General features: G+C 38.3%; 1 protein-coding gene across 2 annotated transcripts in view; it reads right to left on the bottom strand.

Moving 5' to 3' along the window:
• ULK4 (unc-51 like kinase 4) overlaps window positions 1–14,069 on the bottom strand; it is a 225,741-nt gene that overhangs the window by 153,127 nt on the left and 58,545 nt on the right. For both annotated transcript variants that reach the window (XM_030512705.1, XM_030512714.1), the window contains exons 22-24: window positions 9,676–9,858; window positions 3,549–3,676; window positions 1,328–1,461 (exon numbers count right to left, since the gene is read on the bottom strand). In XM_030512705.1, the coding sequence (XP_030368565.1) occupies window positions 1,328–1,461; window positions 3,549–3,676; window positions 9,676–9,858 (445 nt within the window). The remainder of the gene's footprint in view (window positions 1–1,327; window positions 1,462–3,548; window positions 3,677–9,675; window positions 9,859–14,069) is intronic.

The raw sequence follows: 14,069 nt of genomic DNA, 5'->3' as shown, positions 1-14,069 counted from the left end.
TTTCCAGGAAAGACAATCCCACCATTCTTCCTCATCTAGAGTAATTCCTGTGACACTTCTTTCATTCACTATCAACCCTATATTCAAATCTCAACAATAGATTCTCCTTCATTTGTCAAGATTTTATCTATCGCTTCTGTACTAATGGCCACAATTCTCATCCTATTTCATCATCTTCTCTTGACTGACTCCCCAGACTCTTGAACCAATTTCTTTCTACTCCAGTTTCCTCTCTGGTTGCCCAATGAGCCCAGATTATGCCCTGCAATTTGCAAGTTTTCTCCTATTTGCATGCATGCCTTTCACTGCTCCTTCTGCAAGTCCCCTCCTCCCTTCATCCCACTAGGAGCATATTCAGTGATGGCAGGACTTCAGCTGCTATACCCAAGCAAATTTCTGTTAGAACATATATGAACAGCACAAAGTTCAAAGTAGTTTTTTATCATTCCAAAGGTACAAACACTAGTGTAATTTGAGCAGATATTCACAAAATTGTCCAAATGCATATCCTTGGCACAAAAGCGACTCTGTTGAAACTTCAAGTCCTTATTCCTAAGCATAAGGCTGAGGTAGCACTGATGTTTTCTCAGAGAAAATCTATCCATCTCTTTTTATGCATGAGTAAACCAGTTTCAAACATCTAGAACTGAAGGATCTAGGCTGAAATTACCCAGAAAAACTGCCTGAAGCAAATAATCAACATCTAAGTAAGTTTCAGTGTGATTACCACGTCCTCACAGATATACTCTGTTGCATCTCTCCTAGCTCTGTACTTTATGGGGCAATTTCACTCTTGGGTTTTTCAGTGTTTGGGATATCTTCAGAACATCTTCTTGTACATTTGGGCCCCATTCCTGACTGAGTTGATGGGGCTTACCATTCACCAAATGCAAAACATTAATGGAAAGTTCAGGTTGGATATAAGGAAGAAGTTCTTCCCTGTGAGGGTGCTGAGGCGCTGGCACAGGGTGCCCAGAGAAGCTGTGGCTGCCCCATCCCTGGCACTGCTCAAAGCCAGGTTGGACACAGCCTTAGGCGACATGGTCTAGTGTGAGGCACCCTGCCCATGGCAGGGGGTTGGAACTGGATGATCTTACGGTCCTTTCCAACCCAAACCATTCTGTGATTCCATGATTAATACAGAAAATCATGCATTCCAATACAAAGTATCTGATCATGACATAACTAAAAAATTCATGAAGCTGGTAACATGCAAACTTCACATAATCAGAAAATACAGTCTTTCCACCTGTATATGGTAAGAGATATTTGTTTCTTGCGGGGGTAATCAAAGGCAAGATTTGTTCAGTTAACCAAGTGAATTTACCTAGAATTCCTGGCAGCTCCCACACAATGTGATATATGAGAAGATCCAGGCATTTTGACAGGTATTCACTGCTGCCTTGCTGCTCTTTTCCTGGCGTGGTCTTTCTTCTGTCTCTTTCAATATACATCACGAGTCTATATTTAAGCAAGTGCAAAACATTACCTCTCATTAAAAAAAAAAAAAAAAAAAGACACTTTATCTCCAAAATACTACTGAACCAGACATTTATAGTATCTGTGGTTACAATCAGGACAATACATTTGGTTTGGCTCTGTAATTTTGTGGAAATTTTAGACTTTTATTTTCAAATAAATTAATTTTAAAAATAACAACAAATGACTGAGTCAAGCAACAAGAGGAAATAAACTCTTAAGCTACTCTAGGCGCATGTCTATTAGTTTAAATGAGTATATGATGCTAATGTAAGGAGTAAATCCCTCTGCAGACTTAGACAAAGAGAGGCTAGGCCAAAATGTGCAATATAAGCAAAAGACTAAAGGCATTCATTCTCAACATGTAAGAATTCTAAAAGCAAGAGTAATTAAAGTCAAAGTAACAAGAGATCCAACTTTCAGTCAAGAAAAGTCCTACTACGTAAATCATACTGCAGGCTATCAAAACGTTAGCACTAGTTGGAATGGCCATGTTGAGAGAGATAGAAGTCCAAACTAGCTTTATATCCTTTCTCTGGAAATCTGGCATTTCTAAAGACAAATTCAGTGCTTATATTCTAACTGCTGAGTAAGTGCTGGGTAGCTGTGCCATCCTCCAGAATTACATTTCTCATAGTGAACTATGGCAACTGATTTATTAGCCATTGGCTAACTTACAAGAGCTTGCTTTAATAATACACCTGTAACAGAATGCTCCAGGCAATATTTTAAAACACTCATTTGAATAGACAGAAGGACCACACTTCCCTTTAGGAGAATAATATTGACATCTTTGTTTCACATTTGAATTCCCTGGAGGGCCTGTGCAAAGAAGCAGCTGCTGGTGACTGAAATCCATGCTCTGAGTTTTAAGAATGCACTTCAGTATTATCTTTTTTTTAATACCCTTCTTATAATGAATGCTGTTTTATAGAGGTATGAAAACAACTTATTTAAACTGACTCAAGTGTACATAACAAAACTGCAGGACTCACAAATGCAAAATGTTACCCTAGGAAGGGTGTATTTCCATCAAAAAGCCAGTTTACTTAATGAAATAAAAACTATCCAAGAATGCATTTTTGCAGGATTGGGTTTCTAAACAATGCATGACTGTTATGGAATACTACAACTCACCTTATCCTTCCAGAACTATGCTAGAGACAAAGACAGAGATAAATCAAAAGACTCCCTTTCACTTCTGCAGTAGCCCTGACAGAACACATTCAGCTGCACTTCCCAGAGACTATGGAGACATCTTTTTCTTGCAATCTCTGGAAATGTCATTAAATTATGAGGAATTTTGGTTTGTCTGGTAGAAGAGAACTACTTAGAACTCTGACATTACACTTCTAATAGCATTTTCCTTAAAGAAGTTTTAAGTGTCCTTAATATAAAAAGTTGAATGTTTCAAATTAAAGTGGTCTAAATCCCTCTAACCTTTCCAGACAACCAAGTAGTTTTTACTCAGAAACTCTTTAACTTTGAACAAAAACTTGACAAAAGATCAGAGTTTTTATGTTTGGGGCTTTTTCTTTCAGAAAACACTTCCCTCATTAAGTAATCATCCAATTCTAGATGGAAATATGTTTAGACCAGCTAAAGTTTTACTTAAAATAGGCTGGATAGAGTTCAACATGAACGGTTTTATTGCTGAGAGGGGGTTCAGTTTTTCAAAGCATGTTCTTTTAGTTAATCACATTTGAGAAGAATACAAAGTAAGCTCATTTATTCTGAGAAAGATACAAAGTATATGTAACCTCATGAATTCTCTCTTTTTGCCTTACTCAAAGCAAACTCTGCTCCTTCTAATGCTCACTGGGACCACAAGGTACTTTAAATGACTCTCCCAGTAAGATAGTGGTTTCCCCTTGTGAATAATCATCACCTGATGACCCCAGACAAAAGAGAACATTCTTTTCTCAATATTCTCATGAATAAAAGGATTCATACTACACAGAAAAGAGTTCACTCCTAAAACACTGGCTCAAAAATACCACCCATTTTAAAGTATCCCAGGTATGACTCTGAAAATACACATCTCTAATCATCTTCCATTACCACCTTACCTTCCTTGACAACTGAGTAGCAACGCCTCCCTGTTATTAATTAAAACTTGTAGCAGGACCAGAAAGGCTTTTGCTCGAATAAAAGTTGAAGGACTTTCAAGTAAACGAGTAATCGTAGTCACAAAATCCTTGGTGGAAATAAACACAAGTATGTTAACATTATTTTATGGTAAAAGGTTACTTGCGTGGTATTTTAACACCGTATACATGTAAAGTTTGCTCATTTTCATGTGTGTTTTGTATTAGCAATTTAATTTTCATGTCACTCATAGGAAAAATTAAATCTATAAGCCACTACTAAATAAGTTCTGTCCAAGACAGATGGGCCTAGTGCAAAGCTGCCTTGTACATCTCTGAAGCTGCAACAAGTATACACTGTGTAATGCACTTTGTCTAAAATGGTAGAAAATTAACTACAAAATATGATAAAACTTAGACATTAAAATGCCTTACATTAAGGATAAGTGTAGGCTATTTTAATATACTTATTTTAAGAGAAAATTGAAGGATTTTCAAAATAAATATTTCAGCACAAATATGGTTAAATATTTACCTGCTAACTCCCATATATGTAGGAAGATTAAAAACAACACCTTTGTTGGATACAACTGTGTCTACATCACACCCTAAATTGTGCAACAGATACTCCAAATAGATGGAAAAACTATTTCAACCTTCTCTGATTTTTCCTATAGTAACTTGCTTAATTTTGGGCTCCTAAAGTGAAGAACACCTTTGCAAGGAACAACCTGAATTAGGACTTGGAAAGAAAGGAAAAGGATAAACTGCAGGCAGTAAGGAGCCATGACTTCCCTAATGCACTGACTACTCTCCATTCCTAGGATAAAATCAATTCATAGGATGCTAAGATCCTTGCTAACTCCTTCCTCCTGTAAATCCAAATGAAAGAATAATTTTAAAAGGTAAACTAAGATAGTGATAAATGAAGAATAACCATGAAATATTTCCCTTCAAAAGCTTAACAGTGGATAGCTGTCTGGATTCTGAAATCATAGATTGTTTCTTTTATTCTCTAGCTCTCCCTACTTTGCCCTGTAAATTGAAAGGATTTTCTTCACTAGTTTCTGGAATGTGGCCTGACACACAGAAAGATGTGAGATTCATGTGTACTGCCTCAGCTTCCAAGGGAATAAAGCTGAGAATCAGGGGAAGGAAAAAAGAGCTCTCATATTATCAATAACAGAATTAGGTATTATGAGTTATAGAAAGTGTAAAATTAGATTCATTTATGATCTGTCCAGTGATACGTTGACATATCTTCAGGAGTTGTAACTCCTGAAGAACCAAAGGGGAAAACAAAAACCCAACAAAAAAACGGAAAAAGGGGAAAAGTGAAAGGTAAAGGAAAAAGGGAAAAAAAAGGGGGAAAAGGAAAAAGAGGGGGAAAGAGATGAAAAAAAAAAAAAAAAAAAAATCGGTAAAGGAGAATAAAAAGGGGAAAGGGAACAAACCCCCAAATAAACAAACAAACGAAAACCCCATATGGGGATGGGGTTTATTCCTCTGAGGAATAAAAATATCTGCTGTTCATCTGTGCTACTCTTCTATGTAGAACAATTGGGTTGTTTTGCAAAAAACCAAACCAGAATACTCAATATAATTTATTAGAAACAGCCTTTGCAACAATTTACTATACCTTACAGGGAAAAGAACAGACGTGTAAGAGTTGGCCAACAAACCACCAGCTCTTACTCTGACACCTTTTTAAGACTGTCTTCAAAAGCCATCAGCTTAGACACCCACTACATGAATCCCAGAAAAACAAACTGTTGTTAATTATTCAAGAACCGTCTTGTTGTATTTCTGTAATTTATTTCATGAACAGAAGAGTTCCTCAATCTTGCTGTTAATAAGCATAATTTGTGGAAATAGACTGCTTTAAACACTTCAACAGCTCGTGAAGCAGGACTTGTAGCTCCTCCAATGTTAACCTGCAGTGCTTAAGTTCTTAAATTAATACCTACTAAAAGCAAAGGTTGGAATCTTAATAAAGGGGGGGGGGGGCGCTGAAGGGGGGATTCTTCATTTTTGTTTGGTTTGCTTGTTTAGGTTTCTGTTCGGGTTTTTCGCTTGTTCGGTGTGGTTTTTTAATGAAATTACTCAACCCAAAGGAGTTTTTATGTTAAAAAACCCACAAAGACTTAGTGAAAGACGCAACACTGTCTGCTAACATAAATGGACTTGATAGACTAAGTACAGGGACACCATGAGAAAGACACAGAGAAAGCCACGAGGATGATCAGGGGGCTGGAGCACCTCCCATATGAAGACAGGCTGAGAACATTGGGGCTGTTCAGCCTGGAGAAGAGAAGCTGCGTGGAGACCTCAGAGCAGCTTCCAGGGTCTCAAGGGGGCTACAAGGATGCTGGAGAAGGACTCTTCATCAGGGACTGTAGTGATAGGACAAGGGGTGATGGGTTCAAACTGAAACAGGGGAAGTTCAGGTTAGATCTAAGGCAGAAGTTCTTCCCTGTGAGGGTGCTGAGGCGCTGGCACAGGGTGCCCAGAGAAGCTGTGGCTGCCCCATCCCTGGCAGTGTTCAAGGCCAAGTTTGACACAGGGGCTTGGAGCAACTTGGTCTAGTGTGAGGTGTCCCTGCCTGTGGCAAGGAGTTGGAACTGGATGAGCTTTATGGTCCTTTCTAACCCAAACCATTCTGTGATTCTACGATTCTAACTTCAAACCAAAGCACATCTGACTATTTTCAGTCCTCACGCTCTGGAAAGCAAGAATATTTCAATCCTACATGTGGCGGTTACCATGGGTTAAGACAACATTGTCAATTAAAATCAGTTACATCAGGCTTACCTGGGAATGTTCAAATAATCTGGCTTAATAAGTGTGACATTTTGGAGTTTGCTTTTCTGGCTGGTCTGAGGACTGCAAACAGCAACAGTTTATTCAAAGAAAAATCTGAAGCACATCTATGCTGACCTGCAGAACTTAACATATCAGAAAAGCCAAAAATCTCGGAAGTACCATCTAATACATTAATTATGAATTATTTCATTGTTATATTGTTCTTCCCTGCCCTGCAACTATTTAATGTATCCATGGAGACTGCAGGGTAAGGACACTCATTTCACTGCAAGTTGACTGCCACAAGATCTTGAGTTTATATTGGACACTCTTAGTAATACTGCAAGGCAAGTTTCAAACAATTCACAAAAAGCAATGATGTTTTTGAATTGGCTACACAAGGGGAAAACAGTTAGACCACTATTTCTCTATACAAGAACTGCAGTTTCCATAGCCATCATTTGTTGTATTGTTGTGCATTTTCAAATTCTCTTTCTATGCACTGTAAATATCTCCATATAATAGGAAAAGCGTTACAAAGTTTTTTGCCAAAGGCATTTATATCTTTATTATTATATCCTATTAATTCATACTGATATTGACAAAACCATCAACATCAGAGGTAGCTACTTGTCTACATCCAGGTAAAAGACAAAGAACTGAAAAAAAGTAACTGGAATCATAGAATCACAAAATGGGTTGGGTTGGAAAGGACCTGATGAAGAGTCCCTGGTGAAGAGTCCCTCTCCAGCATCCTTGTAGCCCCCTTCAGACACTGGAAGCTGCTCTGAGGTCTCCACGCAGCTTCTCTTCTCCAGGCTGAACAGCCTCTCTTCATACGGGAGGTGCTCCAGCCCCTGATCATCCTCGTGGCCTCCTCTGGACTTGCTCCAACAGCTCCATGTCCTTCTTATGTTGGACAATGTTTCTAACACATTTAGAATGCTTCTATTCAGTGCCATAATTGCATATGAACAAGATAAAAAGAGACTATTGGCAGGGAAGTAAAGAAACAACCCAGTTGTGACAATGTATTAGATAGTTACAATTGTAACTATCTAAATAATTTTACTCATTAGTACTTGAAAAAAAAAACCCAAAGAAATAAACCCCACCCCATCCTATTATCTCACCTCTGGAAGAACCTAACTGCATTTGAAAAGTTGTCTGAGTAGTTTTCACTCACCCAAAGGTGAATTCTTGGCAGCCAAACGAAAGTAATTAGCAATGGTTTGGGGTTTTTTTTTGTCTACTGCTGTAGTGTGTCAAAGATTTTGGATTTTGAGACCTTTTTCCACACTTTATTTTAAAAATATCATTTCAGCTTTTTTTGTTTCCAAGACAAGAAACTAATATAGAAAGGCCTGATATCAGAGAGGGACAAAACCCAGTCCCTTTTAGCTACTGTAGTTCTGTGAAGATTTATACTAGCACAGATGACCACAGAACTGCATTTCTCCTTTGCTTTTGGCTTTTATTTTGTAACTGGTTTCATCACTGTTCTTGAAAGGATCAGAAAACAAGGGCAGCCTGAAGTCTTGTAAGCTAAAGAAGATTCCAGATAACATATAGAAAGCTAAATGATCTCCATCGTGAATTTATATCCTTAAGCATCTTTAATATGCTGGTTTGCAGCTGTATTAAAAAGCTAGTCACAATCTTGTCACTACCTTCTGAGCAACACTGAGGTCCCTCTGCCTCTTATAGCATACAAGAATGCTACAGGAGGCAAAATGATGTGTAGGCCAACACTAGCCACTTATTTTTGCTTTTCCCTTCTCTCATTAAGGTGGACTTGTGTGTCATGCTCATGGAACATTGAAAAGCACATGGATTATTAAATTCAGGTTTCAGCAATAAAACATTATTACTCCATGCAACGTGATAGGACCTGGCAATTCTATTCAGGAGCAGGATTATATTTTTAGATCCTATTCAAGAAAACTAGAAATCTAGTTTCTGCTTCAAAAATCTTGCGATATAATTTGAGCAAAATAGATACCTCAACTAAAAACATCTCTCTCAACTAAATCCTAAAAGATTGTTACAGATAAGATCTAGTTGGCAACTGGTCACAAGTGGTGTCCCTCAGGGCTTGGTGTTAGGGCCAGTTTAATATCTTCATCGATGATCTTGGATGAGGAGACTGAGTGCACCTTCAGTAAATGTTTTGTCTGGAGAAGAGAAGGCTCAGGGGGGACCTTATCGCTCTCTACAGCTGCCTGACAGGAGGTTGCAGTGAGGTGGGGTCAGTCTCTGCTCCCAAGGAACACGTGACAGGACAAGAGGAAACAGCCTCAAGCTGCACCAGGGGAGGTTTAGACTGGAGATGAGGAACAATTCCTTCCCCAGAGGGTGCTCAGGCATTGGAACAGGCTGCCCAGGGCAGTGCTGGAGTCACCGTCCCTGCAAGTGTTCACACCCCGTGTAGACGAGGCCCTCAGTGCCATGGGTTAGTGGTGGCCTTGGCAGTGCTGGGCAACGGTTGGACCTGATGATCTTCAAGGCCTTTTCCAACCTGGTTGGTTCTATGATTCTATGAGTGTCAAGGTACAGCATACACTACAGCAGAGTATCTGATGAAAACACAAGCTAGAGTTCCTATTTCCTTTGTGATTTTTACCCTCTCCAAGCAGTGGAGGATTACTTTTTGAACTGTGCAGACTTATTGTCAAAATAAAAAAGCCAAACAAAACCAACACTATTTTTCTAAACATGGAATAATTTGCTGATCAAAATTGAAAGCTTTTAATAATCTATTCCAAAAATTATACTAGACATAAATTGGAAAAAGTAGTGACACTAAAAAGAAAACCCTAAGTTATTAAAATGCTAATTTTTGCAAGCTATTTCATGTACAAATAAGGACTCCTAAGGCCCTTTAAGAAGAGCATAAAGTACAGCCTTGGATTCAGCCAGGACACTCATTATTTACTCTTTTAAATGTCTGGGAGAGCAACATCAAATAGCTGTCCCCATGCATTTCTTATTGTTTTTCCTTAGGACTGTTACCAGTTACGGTCAGGCTAGAGTTTTCTGATTTGACTGAAATCCAGCTGCAATGGCAATTTATACACCCATTAGTACCATCTCTTGAAGATCTGTGAGAAAGAAAAACTATACACATCATTATTTAGATTTTGAGCAAAAAAATATATAATAAACACATTCCTCTTTTCCTGATACTCAGATACATAAAGGTCACCAAGTTAAGCATTTTGAAAACACAAAACCACTACCAGAGTCAATTTTACCTTTCCATTAGTGAAATTCCATGCCAGTGAACAATATTAATCTGAAATCAAACCTTTTCTTGAATCAGCCTCTGTAGGTGAATCCCACATGACAACATTGCCAAAAACATGGTGAGCATGTACTGCTGAATTTTGCATATTCCATTTGCCAAGGAATTTAGAACAGCTGTTAATCCCACTTTTTCAATGACACTCTGGAAAGCATTAGGTGAATGACGAGTAATTCTGCATAAAGCCTACGAGAGTGGAGAAGAACCCAGTTATTCTATGGGATTATGATCTCAAAAATAGGGAGAATAAAAACAGGTAGAGACTTTCCAATAGTTTAGGAATATAGAGAATTCATACAGTTCCATTCATAAGACAAGTATTAGGGGAAAAGGCTACTTATTTTGAGAGACCTGGAATTCTTCTAGATATATTGCTGTGCAGCTGAAACTGAAATATTTGGTATAACAACATCAACTCATAGAGAATCACATTACTCTTTCCCTCTAGAGAACAATAATGATGAAGAGGATTAGTCCACGCTTGAGTCTTTTATCAAGCACAGAATGTAGGCAGCGTCAGATAATGCTGTACTAGAAAGGAGCACAGGCAGCAGAAAACACAGAGCTGGCACATACCACACAAATCCTGGTCACCCATAAAAGCAGGAATCTTTGTTCTCTCTCTCTGTCCATGGACCATAACCTGATAGGTAGTAGTTCACCATTTAAAGTCCATCTTTAGATCTAGATACTACTTTAGATTTAGATACAGTGTTTAGTATAGTAAACATGCAAACTAGTCTCCAAATGGTTGATTTACAAGTATCAGTGATTAAAACAATTCTAACAGAAAAGTGACTGTACCCAAGTGAAGCAAGCACAAATCTGTTCAGTGTATACTAACTTAGCTATTTCATAGCAAACACCATCAAATGGCCTCCAGGCTGGATTAATCTCCAAGTCAACACAGCTTTTTCTTTTGATATCTCTGGAAATACAACCTTCAAGATACTGTAACTGCTTTTGTTCTCTCCAGACAAAGAAAATAAGACTCTTTAGACATTTAAAATTTCATTTTCCTTGGCTTGAATGTAGTGCTAGGATAGGAAAACAGATTATGTAAATTCAATACATGTGAAAATCTGAATTGGTGTTAGGGAAAAACTCTGAAGGCAATTTTCTTCTTGAAAAGTAGGCAATATTACCACTTCTTTGGTCTCTTCAGACTGGCTATATTTAGATATTGCTGCTTACTTGGAGTGCATTCAATAGTCAGGTCTCATTTAAGAGAAACTGCAGTCAATTAAACCCACAGAATACTATCATCAGAGAAAAGCTTTCCTTTTAAGAACCTCAGAAACTGCCCAGTTCACCAGTGCCCTTAGAAACATTACTCAAAACTCCCTTAAAAAAAATAATAAAAAAAGGAAGGTATAAAAGACAATAAATTAAGAACTTACGACTTTTAAACAGCCATTTTATTGACACTGTTCATCTACTCTGCTCCTGTTCTTCCTTGTCCTTTCTGGTCCAGGAACTGTATCGATTGCATCCTTTTCTTTTTCTCCACCCCCCCTTCTAAAACACAGACAGTTCATCTCAGTTTGTTACTACAGCATGCTCTATTTCCCCAAGGATATAATCCAGCCCTCCACCTCTACTCTGAGTTCTCAAAACAGAGTGTACAGGAGGTATGTGCTTCCACTAAACTTATCCTCAAGGGTCATGTTACCAGTGAACTGCTGGGACCTAGTGTCAAAGCAACATGGAGCTAACTTGGAATGCTGACATGGTGTATACAGACTTGCCAGTGCCTCAGCTCTCTGCTACAGAGCTCATCAAACAAGGGTGACCATTGCCACAGGCCATCAGATGAGCCCCAGACAAATCTGGTAGGAAAGACTGTCTAGGATCACACTGCAGCTTTGGAGACAGGAGCCAAGGGGAGAAGCTTTAAATTCCCACTAGCTTGTATGTCACAGAGTGCTCTGTGTAGGAATGAAACCAACACTTCAGCAGAAAAGCAGGAGAGAGGGTTTAATGTGCGATAGAAGACAAAGTATCCTAAATCACTTCAGTAGATCCAGTATCTGGAGAGAACAGACGGAGATAGGCCAAAAGGCGGTGCAGCAGGAATTGGGAGTCAATGATGCGAAAAGGTAAGTAGTAGTCTTGGAACAGGAAATGATCACAGTGAGAGTAAGGCATTGGCAGAACCTTTCCTGGAATTAGCTTCTCTGTCCTTGCTCTCTGCAGAGCCTTAACCAGCACCTTTTCTCCCAGCAGCACCAACCCTTGCATCACGATCCTTATCAGTCCCTTCCTACTTGAGATATTCTATGATTCTATGATCATCTATGCCTAATCATAGAATATCCATTGCCTTCAGGTCTTACATGCCAACACGGTGGCTGGATAACGTTCACCCTTTCAGGATGTACTCCATGACTCTCAAGTTTGAGAACAAATACATTAATGCATCTGCAATACCCCAGCCTCTGAAATAAATTATTCAGCACCAATTATTCAAGAAAAACAAGACCAAAACAAGCCCCCAAAAGATAAAGTTGAGCTTTCCCAAATTCATTTCCATCCAAGTGGCTTATGTTCTGTTACTCCTCCTTCAACAGAAAAAGCCAACTCAAAATCAAAATCAAAAATTATTTAAAAAACAAAATTTAAAACTTTCAGTCTACTGGAAAGAAAATATGCTTCTTGCCACTGAGCTTGTCAGAATGTCACTTTGACACCTTACAGCATTATTTCTTCTCTGAGTCTAGCAAAGGATAAAAAGACAGAGCTTTCCTACAGGCAAAATCTGTGATATTTACCTGAGGCATGTTGGACTCCAAAGTGAGCAAAAATACAGAGACACAGTCCCCGTTTGCCACCTCTGACAGGCAGGACAAGGCAAAGTGTCATCTCTTGACTCCAGAGACTGAAGACAGAGAATCTACTTGATGTATTTTTATTATTGATTGAAATAATCATACGTAAAGTTCAATAGTGCCTTACTGCTAATTATTCTCTGCAGACAGCCTGCTAGCTCTAGGTAAAGATATGACACATGTATTTGTTAACAGAAATGTATTTCTACATGTGAATGCAGGTGTCAGTCAAGAATAAATTCTTCAGGATACATTCAAAAAAGGCAGGAATGGCTGCATAATAAAATACAACAGGACACTGATGATTTCAATTAATGTGGTCATACAGTATAAAAATGCTTATAGATCCATAGCAACAATTTAATGAATGTAGAAATTGTCCAATATAGCTTGAGAATACATTAGTATTTTACTTTCAAAATCAGTATGTCACTGAAATCTCTATAAGCTTCAGTTGTTAAAAGATCTGCCTGTGTTAGATTTCAATATTAATTGTTGGGGTTTTTTTCTAAAGTTAAGATTATAAACCTAAATACCCCAGCAGTATTAATACAAAACCATGACTTATATCAAGCACTGAGTAATAAATCCAACAAATAAGTTCACCTTCTTATTACTGCAGTGTTTCACTACAAAGCACCAAAAGAATTTGAGTACTACCTTAGTGTATCCTACTTCATATACTTGGCTAATTCACTTCATATGCAGTATAAAACAATGAAACCTCAGACTTTTGATACATGACACAATCCCCAAAACACTGGGAGGGATGGGAAGGATGGGAAATCCAGGAACATATTCAGACCCAAGCATACTTGTGTAAAATGATCTGACTGGAAGAAGGAGACAGAACTGGCTACATGGGTAGCAATAATTTCTGTGAACACCAGAAAAACAAGAGACAAAGCTGTTGGACCAAGGATGTAAGAAAAGTCAATGTCTCTTACTCTCGCAGTTTCTCTCACTGCTGCTTTCACTCAAAGCTCTCCAATATGTTAGTCTGAAGCAAGCTCTACCTCCAGCATGATTAAAACCTCAGTAACCACCCAAGGAAAAGGTATGATCTCCAGGAAGACTACTGCCTTCACAGGAAAAACATGTTTCTTTGGAACAGTTGGTTTGGGTTTTTTTGCTTATATTGTCCATACATACATTTTTTCTTCAGATTTGCACAAGATGTTGAAGAAAATTCTGTCTCAGCCGAACTCAGTGTGCACACACAATATGGTCATCTTTTAAAAATGCTGGCCTTGACACTAAAGCATGCATTGCTAAGGAACTTTGGGAGAGAAAAGTTGAGAGAGAAAAGGCATCTTTTTTACTTAGATTGACAACTGCCATTGATAGTATGTCCCACAAATCAGCTGATTCTAAGGAATCCTGGTAATTGCAGCTATTATGACCTCCTAAAACACACTGCTTTGTCCTAATGTATGTCATCTATAAAAGGGCTTTAGAGTAGTTCTTCAGGACTGATAATCTTTGAGAAATGTCCTTCAATTTGCATTATAAAGGGAAGGGGGAAAAAAATAATCAGGATATAAGAGCTTGGCAAAAACAATATCATTG

The sequence above is a fragment of the Strigops habroptila genome, chromosome 1 (genome assembly GCF_004027225.2).
Source record: "Strigops habroptila isolate Jane chromosome 1, bStrHab1.2.pri, whole genome shotgun sequence".
NCBI classification, from domain to species: Eukaryota; Metazoa; Chordata; class Aves; order Psittaciformes; family Psittacidae; genus Strigops; species Strigops habroptila.
The sequence above is the reverse complement of the archived record's forward strand: the minus strand, read 5'-3'. Positions and strand labels throughout refer to the sequence as shown.